General features: G+C 46.9%; 1 protein-coding gene across 1 annotated transcript in view; it reads right to left on the bottom strand.

Annotated features, from left to right (window-relative positions):
* Positions 1-12136, bottom strand: part of DHX16 (DEAH-box helicase 16) — a 180709-nt gene that overhangs the window by 132968 nt on the left and 35605 nt on the right. Inside the window, exons 14-15 of the mRNA XM_069241954.1 lie at positions 10740-10880; positions 10094-10256 (exon numbers count right to left, since the gene is read on the bottom strand). Of these exons, the coding sequence (XP_069098055.1) occupies positions 10094-10256; positions 10740-10880 (304 nt within the window). The remainder of the gene's footprint in view (positions 1-10093; positions 10257-10739; positions 10881-12136) is intronic.

Raw genomic sequence — 12136 nt, 5'->3', positions numbered from 1 at the left:
TTGTAAGTGCAGGGTAGCCATAAGAGTATATGGTCTGGGAGTCTGTCAAACACGAACTCCACAGCACCATAATGGCTACACTGAGAACTGGGAAGTTTGATATCAAACTTCTCAGCACAATAAATGCACACTGATGCCAGTGTACATTTTATTGTAAAATACACCACAGAGGGCACCTTAGAGGTGCCCCCTGAAACTTAACCGACTGTCTGTGTAGGCTGACTAGTTCCAGCAGCCTGCCACACCAGAGACATGTTGCTGGCCCCATGGGGAGAGTGCCTTTGTCACTCTGAGGCCAGTAACAAAGCCTGCACTGGGTGGAGATGCTAACACCTCCCCCAGGCAGGAGCTGTAACACCTGGCGGTGAGCCTCAAAGGCTCACCCCTTTGTCACAGCCCAGCAGGGCACTCCAGCTTAGTGGAGTTGCCCGCCCCCTCCGGCCACGGCCCCCACTTTTGGCGGCAAGGCTGGAGGGAACAAAGAAAGCAACAAGGAGGAGTCACTGGCCAGTCAGGACAGCCCCTAAGGTGTCCTGAGCTGAGGTGACTCTGACTTTTAGAAATCCTCCATCTTTCAGATGGAGGATTCCCCCAATAGGGTTAGGATTGTGACCCCCTCCCCTTGGGGGGAGGCACAAAGAGGGTGTACCCACCCTCAGGGCTAGTAGCCATTGGCTACTAACCCCCCAGACCTAAACACGCCCTTAAATTTAGTATTTAAGGGCTACCCTGAACCCTAGAAAATTAGATTCCTGCAACTACAAGAAGAAGGACTGCCCAGCTGAAAACCCCTGCAGCGGAAGACCAGAAGACGACAACTGCCTTGGCTCCAGAAACTCACCGGCCTGTCTCCTGCCTTCCAAAGATCCTGCTCCAGCGACGCCTTCCAAAGGGACCAGCGACCTCGACATCCTCTGAGGACTGCCCCTGCTTCGAAAAGACAAGAAACTCCCGAGGACAGCGGACCTGCTCCAAGAAAAGCTGCAACTTTGTTTCCAGCAGCTTTAAAGAACCCTGCAAGCTCCCCGCAAGAAGCGTGAGACTTGCAACACTGCACCCGGCGACCCCGACTCGGCTGGTGGCGATCCAACACCTCAGGAGGGACCCCAGGACTACTCTGATACTGTGAGTACCAAAACCTGTCCCCCCTGAGCCCCCACAGCGCCGCCTGCAGAGGGAATCCCGAGGCTTCCCCTGACCGCGACTCTTTGAACCTAAAGTCCCGACGCCTGGGAGAGACCCTGCACCCGCAGCCCCCAGGACCTGAAGGACCGGACTTTCACTGGAGAAGTGACCCCCAGGAGTCCCTCTCCCTTGCCCAAGTGGAGGTTTCCCCGAGGAATCCCCCCCTTGCCTGCCTGCAGCGCTGAAGAGATCCCGAGATCTCTCATAGACTAACATTGCGAACCCGACGCTTGTTTCTACACTGCACCCGGCCGCCCCCGCGCCGCTGAGGGTGAAATTTCTGTGTGGACTTGTGTCCCCCCCGGTGCCCTACAAAACCCCCCTGGTCTGCCCTCCGAAGACGCGGGTACTTACCTGCAAGCAGACCGGAACCGGGGCACCCCCTTCTCTCCATTCTAGCCTATGCGTTTTGGGCACCACTTTGAACTCTGCACCGGACCGGCCCGGAGCTGCTGGTGTGGTGACTTTGGGGTTGCTCTGAACCCCCAACGGTGGGCGACCTTGGACCAAGAACTAAGCCCTGTAAGTGTCTTACTTACCTGGTTAACCTAACCAATACTTACCTCCCCTAGGAACTGTGAAAATTGCACTAAGTGTCCACTTTTAAAACAGCTATTTGTCAATAACTTGAAAAGTATACATGCAATTTTGATGATTTGAAGTTCCTAAAGTACTTACCTGCAATACCTTTCGAATGAGATATTACATGTAGAATTTGAAACTGTGGTTCTTAAAATAAACTAAGAAAAGATATTTTTCTATATAAAAACCTATTGGCTGGATTTGTCTCTGAGTGTGTGTACCTCATTTATTGTCTATGTGTATGTACAACAAATGCTTAACACTACTCCTTGGATAAGCCTACTGCTCGACCACACTACCACAAAATAGAGCATTAGTATTATCTATTTTTACCACTATTTTACCTCTAAGGGGAACCCTTGGACTCTGTGCATGCTATTCCTTACTTTGAAATAGCACATACAGAGCCAACTTCCTACAGCGAGTCAATTCAAAGTGCCACGGCCATCATGAGAATTAACTCAAAGGAGACACACAAAAGGAAGAATGAAAAGTACAACAGTTGACATAAGCCAGCCGACTTGAAAGTGCCACGGCCGCCGTGAGCACAAAGGAGACACAGAAAATGAAAAAGAAGTTTGCTTGCAGTCAAACGTATTGACAAACGTGCAATTATCCATGTAACAGGGTTGGTCCCCAAGGCAGTAACAAATCCACCCTAAGGAATGAGAAACGTAAAGCATTTACCAATGATAACAAGGGATTTTTGAAAGGCAAGCCCACGAACAAGTGAAAGTGATGGACGTGCGGTGGGAGTCGTTAAAAGCCGACATAGATACCAACACGTCGAAAAAACAAGCAGCACTGGTGCGCTGCTATGCTCAACCTAAAAAATTAAAAGAAAGAAAAAAAGAAGGAAGCAACAACTAATCTAATACATCCAAAAAGTACAAGCCTAGGGCGTGAAAAGCCATGTTTTTAAATGTTTTCTAAAGGTGTAGAGTCAGACTCAGTGATGTATTGGGCAGAGAGTTCCATAATTTAGCAGCTGCCTCAGAGAAAGAGTGAGCGCCCCTTCCTGCCTTTCAAAATGTACCCGCCATACTTAACTCCGAGCCCCTCTTTGATGGATTTGCATAAAACACAATATATCAACAGCATTGAGAACAGTCCTACGATGCTAATCGTAGACTCAGGGGACAATAATATATGGTTGTGCAGAAGTTTTTATTACTGGTTGGTCCAGCAGGCAACTTGTCACAAGCAGATCAGACACTCACTGCCTTCAAATTCCAACCACAACGATCCAGCCCCAAGGATGACATCTCAACAGTTCATATCACACACGGACATACACACCTTCTACCTCCTGCATACGGCATTCAGTTCTGCCAAATTCCATGTAGATCTGGGGTAGGACACCAGTGGTATTCGAAACGCAACAGCTTTTTGCCCCCGCCTCCCCTCAAATTGCACACCCATGACTGATCTGCATAAAACTTTACATTAACAGAAAACTAAACATGCTAAAGATTTGCCAAATATAGTATGGGTTTCGGCACAGGGAACTCCTGTATACAGTATGTGATAAGATAAAAATATATATATATATATATATATATATATATATATATATATATATATATATATATATATATACACACACACACACACACACACACACACATACATATTTGCTGGAAAAAAAGAAAGCCTAATGCATTAAAAAAAAAAATCAAAAAAAAAAATCACAGTTAAAGTGGAGTTATGGTTCCAAACCAGACAAGCACTGAAATTCACCAGTTATGGTTTGGTAAAGTAATCAGGACTCGCACTTCCATCTAGCATAGTTTACGACCTCACACATTACATCACTCATGAACGATTAAACGACATTTCCGATTTCATCATCACTCATGGCACCCTTGACGTCGTCCATGACACGGATACTGAAGTTCGCTTTGATTTTTCTAATGATCTGAATGAAAATGAAAATGTCACTTACCCAGTGTACATCTGTTCGTGGCATCAGTCGCTGAAGATTCACATGTTGTGCATAGCCCGCCATCTGGTGTTGGGTCGGAGTGTTACAAGTTGTTTTTCTTCGAAGAAGTCTTTCGAGTCACGGGACCGAGGGACTCCTCCTCTTTGTCTCCATTGCGCATGGGCGTCGACTCCATCTTGGATTGTTTTCCCCGCAGAGGGTGAGGTAGGAGTTGTGTGTGTTAGTAATAGTGCCCATGCAATGGAGTGAATAAGTATGTACCTATTTAAAGTTTAAATAATATATTTACAAATGTACAAAGTTGAAGATAACTTCCAAACGGCTACAGGCTCCCGGGGAGGTGGGTGGGCACATGTGAATCTTCAGCGACTGATGCCACGAACAGATGTACACTGGGTAAGTGACATTTTCAGTTCGATGGCATCTGTCGCTGTAGATACGCATGTTGTGCATAGACTAGTAAGCAGTTATCTCCCCAAAAGCGGTGGCTCAGCCTGTAGGAGTGGAAGGAGTCTGAAATAAGGTTCTTAGTACGGCTTGACCTACTGTGGCTTGTTGTGCGGATAGCACGTCCACACAGTGCTTGGTAAATGTGTGAGGCGTAGACCATGTGGCTGCCTTACATATTTTGTGCATTGGAATATTCCCTAGGAAGGCCATGGTAGCGCCTTTCTTTCTGGTTGAGTGTTCCCTTGGTGTAATGGGCAGCTGTCTTTTTGCTTTAAGGTAGCTGATTTGGATGCACTTAACTATCCATCTGGCTATACCCTGTTTTGAGATTGGGTTTCCTGCATGAGGTTTTTGGAATGCAATAAACAGTTGTTTAGTCTTCCTGATGTTTTTTGTTCTGTCGATGTAGTACATTAGTGCTCTTTTGACGTCTAATGTATGTAGTGCCCTCTCAGCTACGGAATCTGGCTGTGGGAAGAACACTGGTAGTTCTACCGTTTGATTTAGGTGGAACGGTGAAATAACCTTTGGTAAAAATTTAGGGTTGGTCCTTAGGACTACTTTATTTTTGTGTAGTTGGATAAAAGGTTCCTGTATTGTAAACGCCTGAATTTCACTTACTCTTCTTAGAGATGTAATGGCGATGAGAAATGCAACTTTCCAGGTTAGGAATTGTATTTCGCAAGAATGCATGGGTTCAAAAGGTGGACCCATGAGTCTTGTTAAGACAACGTTGAGGTTCCATGAAGGAATGGGTGGTGTCCTTGGTGGTATAATTCTTTTAAGGCCTTCCATAAATGCTTTAATGACAGGTATTCTAAATAGTGAAGTTGAATGGGTAATCTGCAGGTATGCAGATACTGCTGCAAGGTGTATTTTAATGGAAGAGAAAGCCAGGTTTGTTTTTTGTAAGTGTAGTAAGTAACCCACTACATCCTTTGGAGATGCGTGTCATGGTTGAATTTGATTATGATGGCAGTAGCAAACAAACCTTTTCCATTTGCTTGCATAGCAGTGTCTAGTGGATGGTCTTCTAGCTTGCTTTATGACTTCCATACATTCTTGGGTAAGGTCTAAGTGTCCGAATTCTAGGATTTCAGGAGCCAGATTGCTAGATTCAGCGATGCTGGATTTGGATGCCTGATCTGTCGTTTGTGTTGTGTTAACAGATCTGGCCTGTTGGGCAATTTGACGTGGGGTACTACTGATAGGTCTAGCAGTGTTGTGTACCAGGGTTGCCTTGCCCATGTTGGTGCTATCAGTAGGAGTTTGAGTTTGTTTTGACTCAATTTGTTTACTAGATATGGAAGGAGAGGGAGAGGGGGAAAAGCGTATGCAAATATCCCTGACCAGTTCATCCATAGGGCATTGCCTTGAGACTGCCTGTGTGGGTATCTGGATGCGAAGTTTTGGCATTTTGCGTTCTCCTTTGTTGCAAATAAGTCTATTTGAGGTGTTCCCCAAAGTTTGAAGTAAGTGTTTAGAATTTGGGGGTGAATTTCCCATTCGTGGACCTGTTGGTGATCGAGAGAGATTGTCTGCAAGTTGATTCTGGATTCCTGGAATAAACTGTGCTATTAGGCGAATGTGGTTGAGAATTGCCCATTGCCATATTTTTTGTGCTAGAAGGCACAGCTGTGTCGAGTGTGTCCCCCCCTGTTTGTTTAGATAATACATTGTTGTCATGTTGTCTGTTTTGACAAGAATGTATTTGTGAGTTATGATTGGTTGGAATGCCTTTAATGCTTGGAAAACTGCTAGCAGTTCGAGGTGATTTATATGCAGCTTTGTTTGATGTACGTCCCATTGTCCTTGTATGCTGTGTTGATTGAGGTGTGCTCCCCACCCTGTCATGGAAGCATCTGTTGTTATCACGTATTGTGGCACTGGGTCTTGGAAAGGCCGCCCTTTGTTTAAATTTATACAGTTCCACCATAGAAGCGAGAGGTATGTTTGGCGGTCTATCAACACCAGATCTAGAAGGTGACCCTGTGCTTGTGACCATTGTGATGCTAGGCACTGTTGTAAGGGCCTCATGTGCAGTCTTGCGTTCGGGACAATGGCTATGCATGAGGACATCATGCCTAGGAGTTGTAATATCATCTTTGCCTGTATCCTTTGTGTTGGATACATGAGTTGTATAATTTTTTGGAAATTTGGAACCCTTTGTGGACTTGGAGTGGCTATTCCTTTTGTTGTGTCTATTGTTGCTCCTAGATATTGTTGTACTTTGCACAGCAGAATGTGTGATTTTGCATAGTTGATGGTGAAACAGAGTTTGTAGAGGGTTTGTATGACCTGATCTGTGTGGTGTGAGCACCTTGTCAGTGAGTTGGTCTTGATTAGCCAGTCGTCTAGATACGGGAATACGTGTATTTGCTGCCTTCTGATGTGTGCAGCCACTACTGCTAGACATTTTGTAAAGACTCTTGGTGGGTGCGGTTGTTAAACCAAACGGCAATACTTTGAATTGGTAATGTATTCCTTTGAATACGAACCTTAGGTATTTCCTGTGCGACGGATGTATTGGTATGTGGAAATACGCGTCTTTGAGATCTAAGGTTGTCATGTAGTCCTGTTGCTTTAGCAATGGTAACACTTCTTGTAGCGTGACCATGTGAAAGTGTTCTGATTTGATGTAGGTGTTTAGTGTTCTGAGGTCTAGGATTGGTCTCAGTGTTTTGTCCTTTTTTGGTATTAGAAAGTACAGTGAGTAAACCCCTGTATTTATTTGTGTATTTGGTACCAGTTCTATTGCGTTCTTCTGCAGTAATGCTTGAACTTCTATTTCTAGGAGGTCTGAATGTTGTTTTGATATAGTCTGTGTTTTTGGTGGTATGTTTGGAGGGATTTGTAGAAATTCTATGCAATAACCATGTTGGATAATTGCTAAGACCCAAGTGTCTGTTGTTATTTCCTCCCACGCTTGGTAATACGGACTTATTCTTCCCCCCACTGGTGTTGTGTGGAGGGGATGAGTGACGTGTGAGTCACTGTTTGGTTGTAGGTGTTTTGGGGCTTTGAAATTTTCCCCTGTTTCTAGGGAATTGTCCTCCTCTGTACTGGCCCCGAAAGCCTCCCCTTTGGTACTGTCCTTGGTAAGTGGACGGTGTTGAATGTGAGGTGCTGGCTTGTGTGGCCTGACCCCGAAACACCCCTCTAAATGTTGTTTTGCGGAAGGTGCTGAAAGTGCCTCTGCTCTGCGGGGAGTAGAGTGCGCCCATGGCTTTTGAGGTGTCAGTGTCCTTTTTTAGCTTCTCAATTGCCATGTCCACTTCAGGTCCGAACAATTGTTGCTCATTGAATGGCATATTGAGCACCGCCTGCTGTATCTCCGGTTTAAAGCCAGATGTTCGTAGCCACGCGTGCCTTCTGATGGTTACTGCTGTGTTAATTGTTCTTGCAGCTGTGTCCGCTGCATCCATAGAGGAGCGTATCTGGTTATTGGAGATGTTTTGTCCCTCCTCAACCACTTGTTTCGCCCTTTTTTGTAGATCTTTGGGTAGATGCTCAATGAGGTGTTGCATCTCGTCCCAGTGGGCTCTGTCATATCGCGCTAGGAGCGCTTGAGAATTAGCGATGCGCCACTGGTTTGCAGCTTGTACTGCGACCCTTTTTCCGGCTGCGTCGAACTTGCGGCTCTCTTTATCTGGGGGTGGTGCATCCCCAGATGTGTGAGAGTTGGCTCTCTTGCGAGCTGCTCCTACTTCAACCGAATCTGGTGGCAGTTGTGAGGTGATGAAAGCAGGGTCTGTGGGAGGTGCTTTATATTTCTTTTCCACCCTTGGTGTTATTGCTCTACTCTTGACAGGCTCTTTGAAGATTTCCTTTGCGTGCCTAAGCATTCCTGGGAGCATAGGCAGGCTTTGGTAGGAGCTATGGGTGGAGGAGAGGGTGTTGAAAAGGAAGTCATCCTCGACAGGTTCCGAGTGTAGGGACACGTTATGGAACTCTGCTGCCCTAGCCACCACTTGTGAATATGCTGTGCTGTCTTCTGGTGGTGAGGGCTTTGAAGGATACGCCTCTGGACTGTTGTCTGACACTGGGGCGTCGTATAAGTCCCAAGTGTCCTGGTCCTGGTCATCTTGGCTCATGGTGGTGTGAGCCGGTGAATGTGACGGAGTCTGTGCCGGTGAAATGTGAGTTACAGGTGGAGGAGAGGGTGGCGGAGTTACCTTCTTCACCAGTTTTGTTTGTGGTGCTTGTTCTTGTTGGAACTCAAGTCTCCTTTTTCTCCTAATAGGGGGAAGGGTGCTGATTTTCCCTGTTCCACTCTGTATAAAAATCCGTTTTTGAGTGTGGTCCACTTCGGTGGATTGTAACTCTTCCTCGAATCTATGCTTTCGCATTTGAGAGGACAGTGATTGCTCCTCTGAATAGGAACCGGTAGTTGGCTCGGTTGCGGGTCGTTTTGGCACCGAAACTATGTCCGTACTCTTTTTCGGCTCCGAGGCGACTTTCCTCTTTTTCGGAGTCGAACCCTCTCGGCGTCAATCCTCCTCGGTGCCGCTGTCTCTGCGTCGAGCAGCTTCGGCTCCGCTATCTCGGCGTCGATCTTTGTCGGCAGCACTTTCTCGGTCCCGAGATGGCTGCGTGCCTGTGTCTCGACCCGAGTCGGACGATCTCGGCACTATTTCGGCCTTTTTCGGTGCCGATGGTCGGTCACTGACTTTATGGGTTGAGCCATGGCCTGTTGGCAGTGGCGTCCCCTGGGCCTTGTCAGTTTTCTTGTGTGCTAGCTTCGACGTCTTACTCACTGTTTCGTGGTCGTCGAATTCGTCCGAGTCCGATTCATGGATCGAGAAGGCTTCCACTTCTTCTTGTTCCTCGAACTCTCGGTGTCCTGTCGGTGTGGACGCCATCTGCAGTCTTCTGGCTCGTCGGTCACGGAGCGTTTTTCGGGACCGGAACGCACGACAGGCCTCACAAGTTTCTTCCCTGTGCTCGGGCGACAGGCACAGGTTACAGACCAAATGTTGGTCTGTATATGGGTATTTGTTGTGGCATTTAGGACAGAATCGGAACGGGGTCCGTTCCATCAGTGTCGATGTTACACGCGGTCGGGCCGACCAGGCCCCGACGGGGGATCGAAAACTACCCCGAAGGGCAACGGAGCTCTTCACGATTCGATGTCGATTCTATCTAACCCGATCCCGAACGCAACAATACCGACGTAATTTTCCGATTTTTTAGCTAACTTTCCGTTCCGAAACCCGGAGCGAAAGGAACACGTCCGAACCCGATGGCGGAAAGAAAACAATCGAAGATGGAGTCGACGCCCATGCGCAATGGAGACAAAGAGGAGGAGTCCCTCGGTCCCGTGACTCGAAAGACTTCTTCGAAGAAAAACAACTTGTAACACTCCGACCCAACACCAGATGGCGGGCTATGCACAACATGTGTATCTGCAGCGACAGATGCCATCGAACATGTAGATATTCATATTATTTGCAATATGAGTAAAGCCTAGTTTTCTAATTAGTGGTTTGGAATCTACTGTTTTTTATGACTATTATTTAGAGGTAATGGACAAGGAATATCACTTCCTGGCACTGACTGCACAGCACCAGATTTGTGGGCTGGTCTTCCAGCCTCTCTTCAGTGAATCCAAATTCAACATGACTGACTACAACGGGCCTTTTAGGTGCTGGCGAAGTCTGAACTGTATCTAGTGTTCGTTGTACCCGACATGAAGGTTACCCTGAAATGTGGCTTTCAGCCGGAGTTCAGTGCAGCCTCACATTCCAGGGAGATTTTGTACGACCCGGACTACAGTTCACTGAGGTATCTGACAAGATCGGGACTTATGTCTGTGAATAACGTTTGCATGACGTTACTAGCACAATGTCAGGCAGAGGTAAGTGTGTGGAGAAGGTTCCGCAGTCCGCCTTGGCAAGCAGCGCCAAGGGCCTGTGCACGTGGATTACTTACCCAGACTCTTCAGTAGCAGCACCACGTTGCCCAGGTTGGTGCGCTGGATCTCGGGAATGCTGGTGTCCTCCATCTCATTCTTGTAGGCCCAGGCTGTGTACAAGCGGAAGCATTTTCCGGCGGCCACGCGTCCTGCTCTGCCTGCACGCTGGTTAGCAGAGGCCTGTGAGAAGAGGAGGATGCACGAGTTAACCCGGTGATGAGCGAGGTCATCACAAGAGAGGCATGGGCAGGAGAAGCAGTCCTTCGTTAGCGGGTTGGCAGTGGTAGGGCACACTTACTCAGGACTAGGCCAATGAGTTCTGGTTGGTGGTCACCACTAATGCCTAGATCTTGCAGCAGGATATTATCCACAGGAACTTCAGACAAATACAAAAGTGTGGTAGCCCCTTCTTAATCTAAAGATTTCAATGGATAAAGTTACAGTACCACAAACTGAAGAATTGACCGGGAGCTCAAGGCCCCTAAGAGAATTCGCTCCTTTCTAGGTAGAGCCACATCCATGAATGCCATGAAAGTCTGAGATTCAAACTCGCCCCGGGAGGAGCACATTTGTTCTGTAAATAGTGATAGCCAACGCCGGTGCAGTGAGGTGCGTTTTCAGAGGCGTCACCAACAAGGACACCATGTCAGAGGAGTTCCCTACCTTGGAGCATGGCGTCACGATCAAGGACTCCATGCCTGTACGTGCATTGTAACTCTTTTGTTTGCAGAAGCCTGGATCAATCACGTAGATGATTCCATCGATTGTCAGGGATGTTTCGGCAATGTTTGTGGCGACCACAACCTGAAAACAAGGAATAAAACAAATGGTTTGTATGCAAGTTATGTACCTGGAACTTTGTGGACATTGGCCCAGCACACGACAAACTCTTGAAATTGTAATTTGCTAAATGAGTCCTGGCAGGTAAGGAAACTAGTTGAGTGACAACAAATCAACACCATTTTATACCCGTTTGAGAACAAATCCTCTGCTCTTATAATAATCAGAACTGAAATCCAGCTCAATGTGGAGTCAGCATTCGATTAGGAAGAGCTGTATGGCTTAGAGCACATTGAATTACCTCTTTACCCAGCTGCACTTAAAAACACTTTCATGTGTCAATATAGACATTATTTAGCTTCATAAGACTAACCAAAACATCACTTGTGCTACGTCCTGTGCAAAAGCACCTCCTAATACCATCAAAGTGAAGCAGGCAATGTGGTCTATTTTACAAAATAAAAGCTAGAAAAAGAGGCTCATAAAACTCTGTCGTACTCCTAAGGGGTGGACTGTTCAGCAGGTTTCAGACACAATGAATGACCTTCTTCAGGATGGTGTGTCTAGCGCGCGCCTGTCTGTGGTATCTGTGAGCACTGGAATGATAACATCTTTGGAGACCAGGAGAGCAGAGCTCAAGAAGGTCCCCTCATATTGCAGCACTAGCACCTTACACAAGATGTGACCATCTAATCGTAGAACTAAAAGAAGGCCTCTAGGGGAAGAGGTGTGCAGCAGCCAGCTTGCTTTGGGTGAAAGCAAAGAGGAGCACAGGAAGTCATGCCACATGAGAAATACTTCCTGTGACTGAATATTCATGCAGAGTAATTTGCGCATGAGACCCGTGATTCTTTACCAATCTGCCTGACACTGGTTATTCTGCTGCTGGACGTTGCACCCAGCCTTTCTCCTGCGAGCATCCTTTTGTTTTCCGTTGTAGGAAGTTGGCTCTGTATGTACCTCTTTGACCTCTGCACCTGACCGGCCCTGAGCTGCTGGTGTGGTAACTTTGGGGTTGCTCTGAACCCCCAACGGTGGGCTACCTTGGATCCAACTCTGAACCCTGTAGGTGGGTTACTTACCTGCAAAAACTAATAATACTTTACCTCCCCCATGAACTGTGAAAATTGCACTGTAGGAAGTTGGCTCTGTATGTGCTATTTCAAAGTAAGGAATAGCATGCACAGAGTCCAAGGGTTCCCCTTAGAGGTAAGATAGTCGCAAAAAGAGATAATACTAATGCTCTATTTTGTGGTAGTGTGGTCGAGCAGTAGGCTTAT

This window comes from Pleurodeles waltl, chromosome 6, assembly GCF_031143425.1.
Source record: "Pleurodeles waltl isolate 20211129_DDA chromosome 6, aPleWal1.hap1.20221129, whole genome shotgun sequence".
In the NCBI taxonomy this organism is placed as follows: Eukaryota; Metazoa; Chordata; class Amphibia; order Caudata; family Salamandridae; genus Pleurodeles; species Pleurodeles waltl.
Note: the sequence above shows the minus strand (reverse complement) of the source record. Positions and strands in the feature narration are given on the sequence as shown.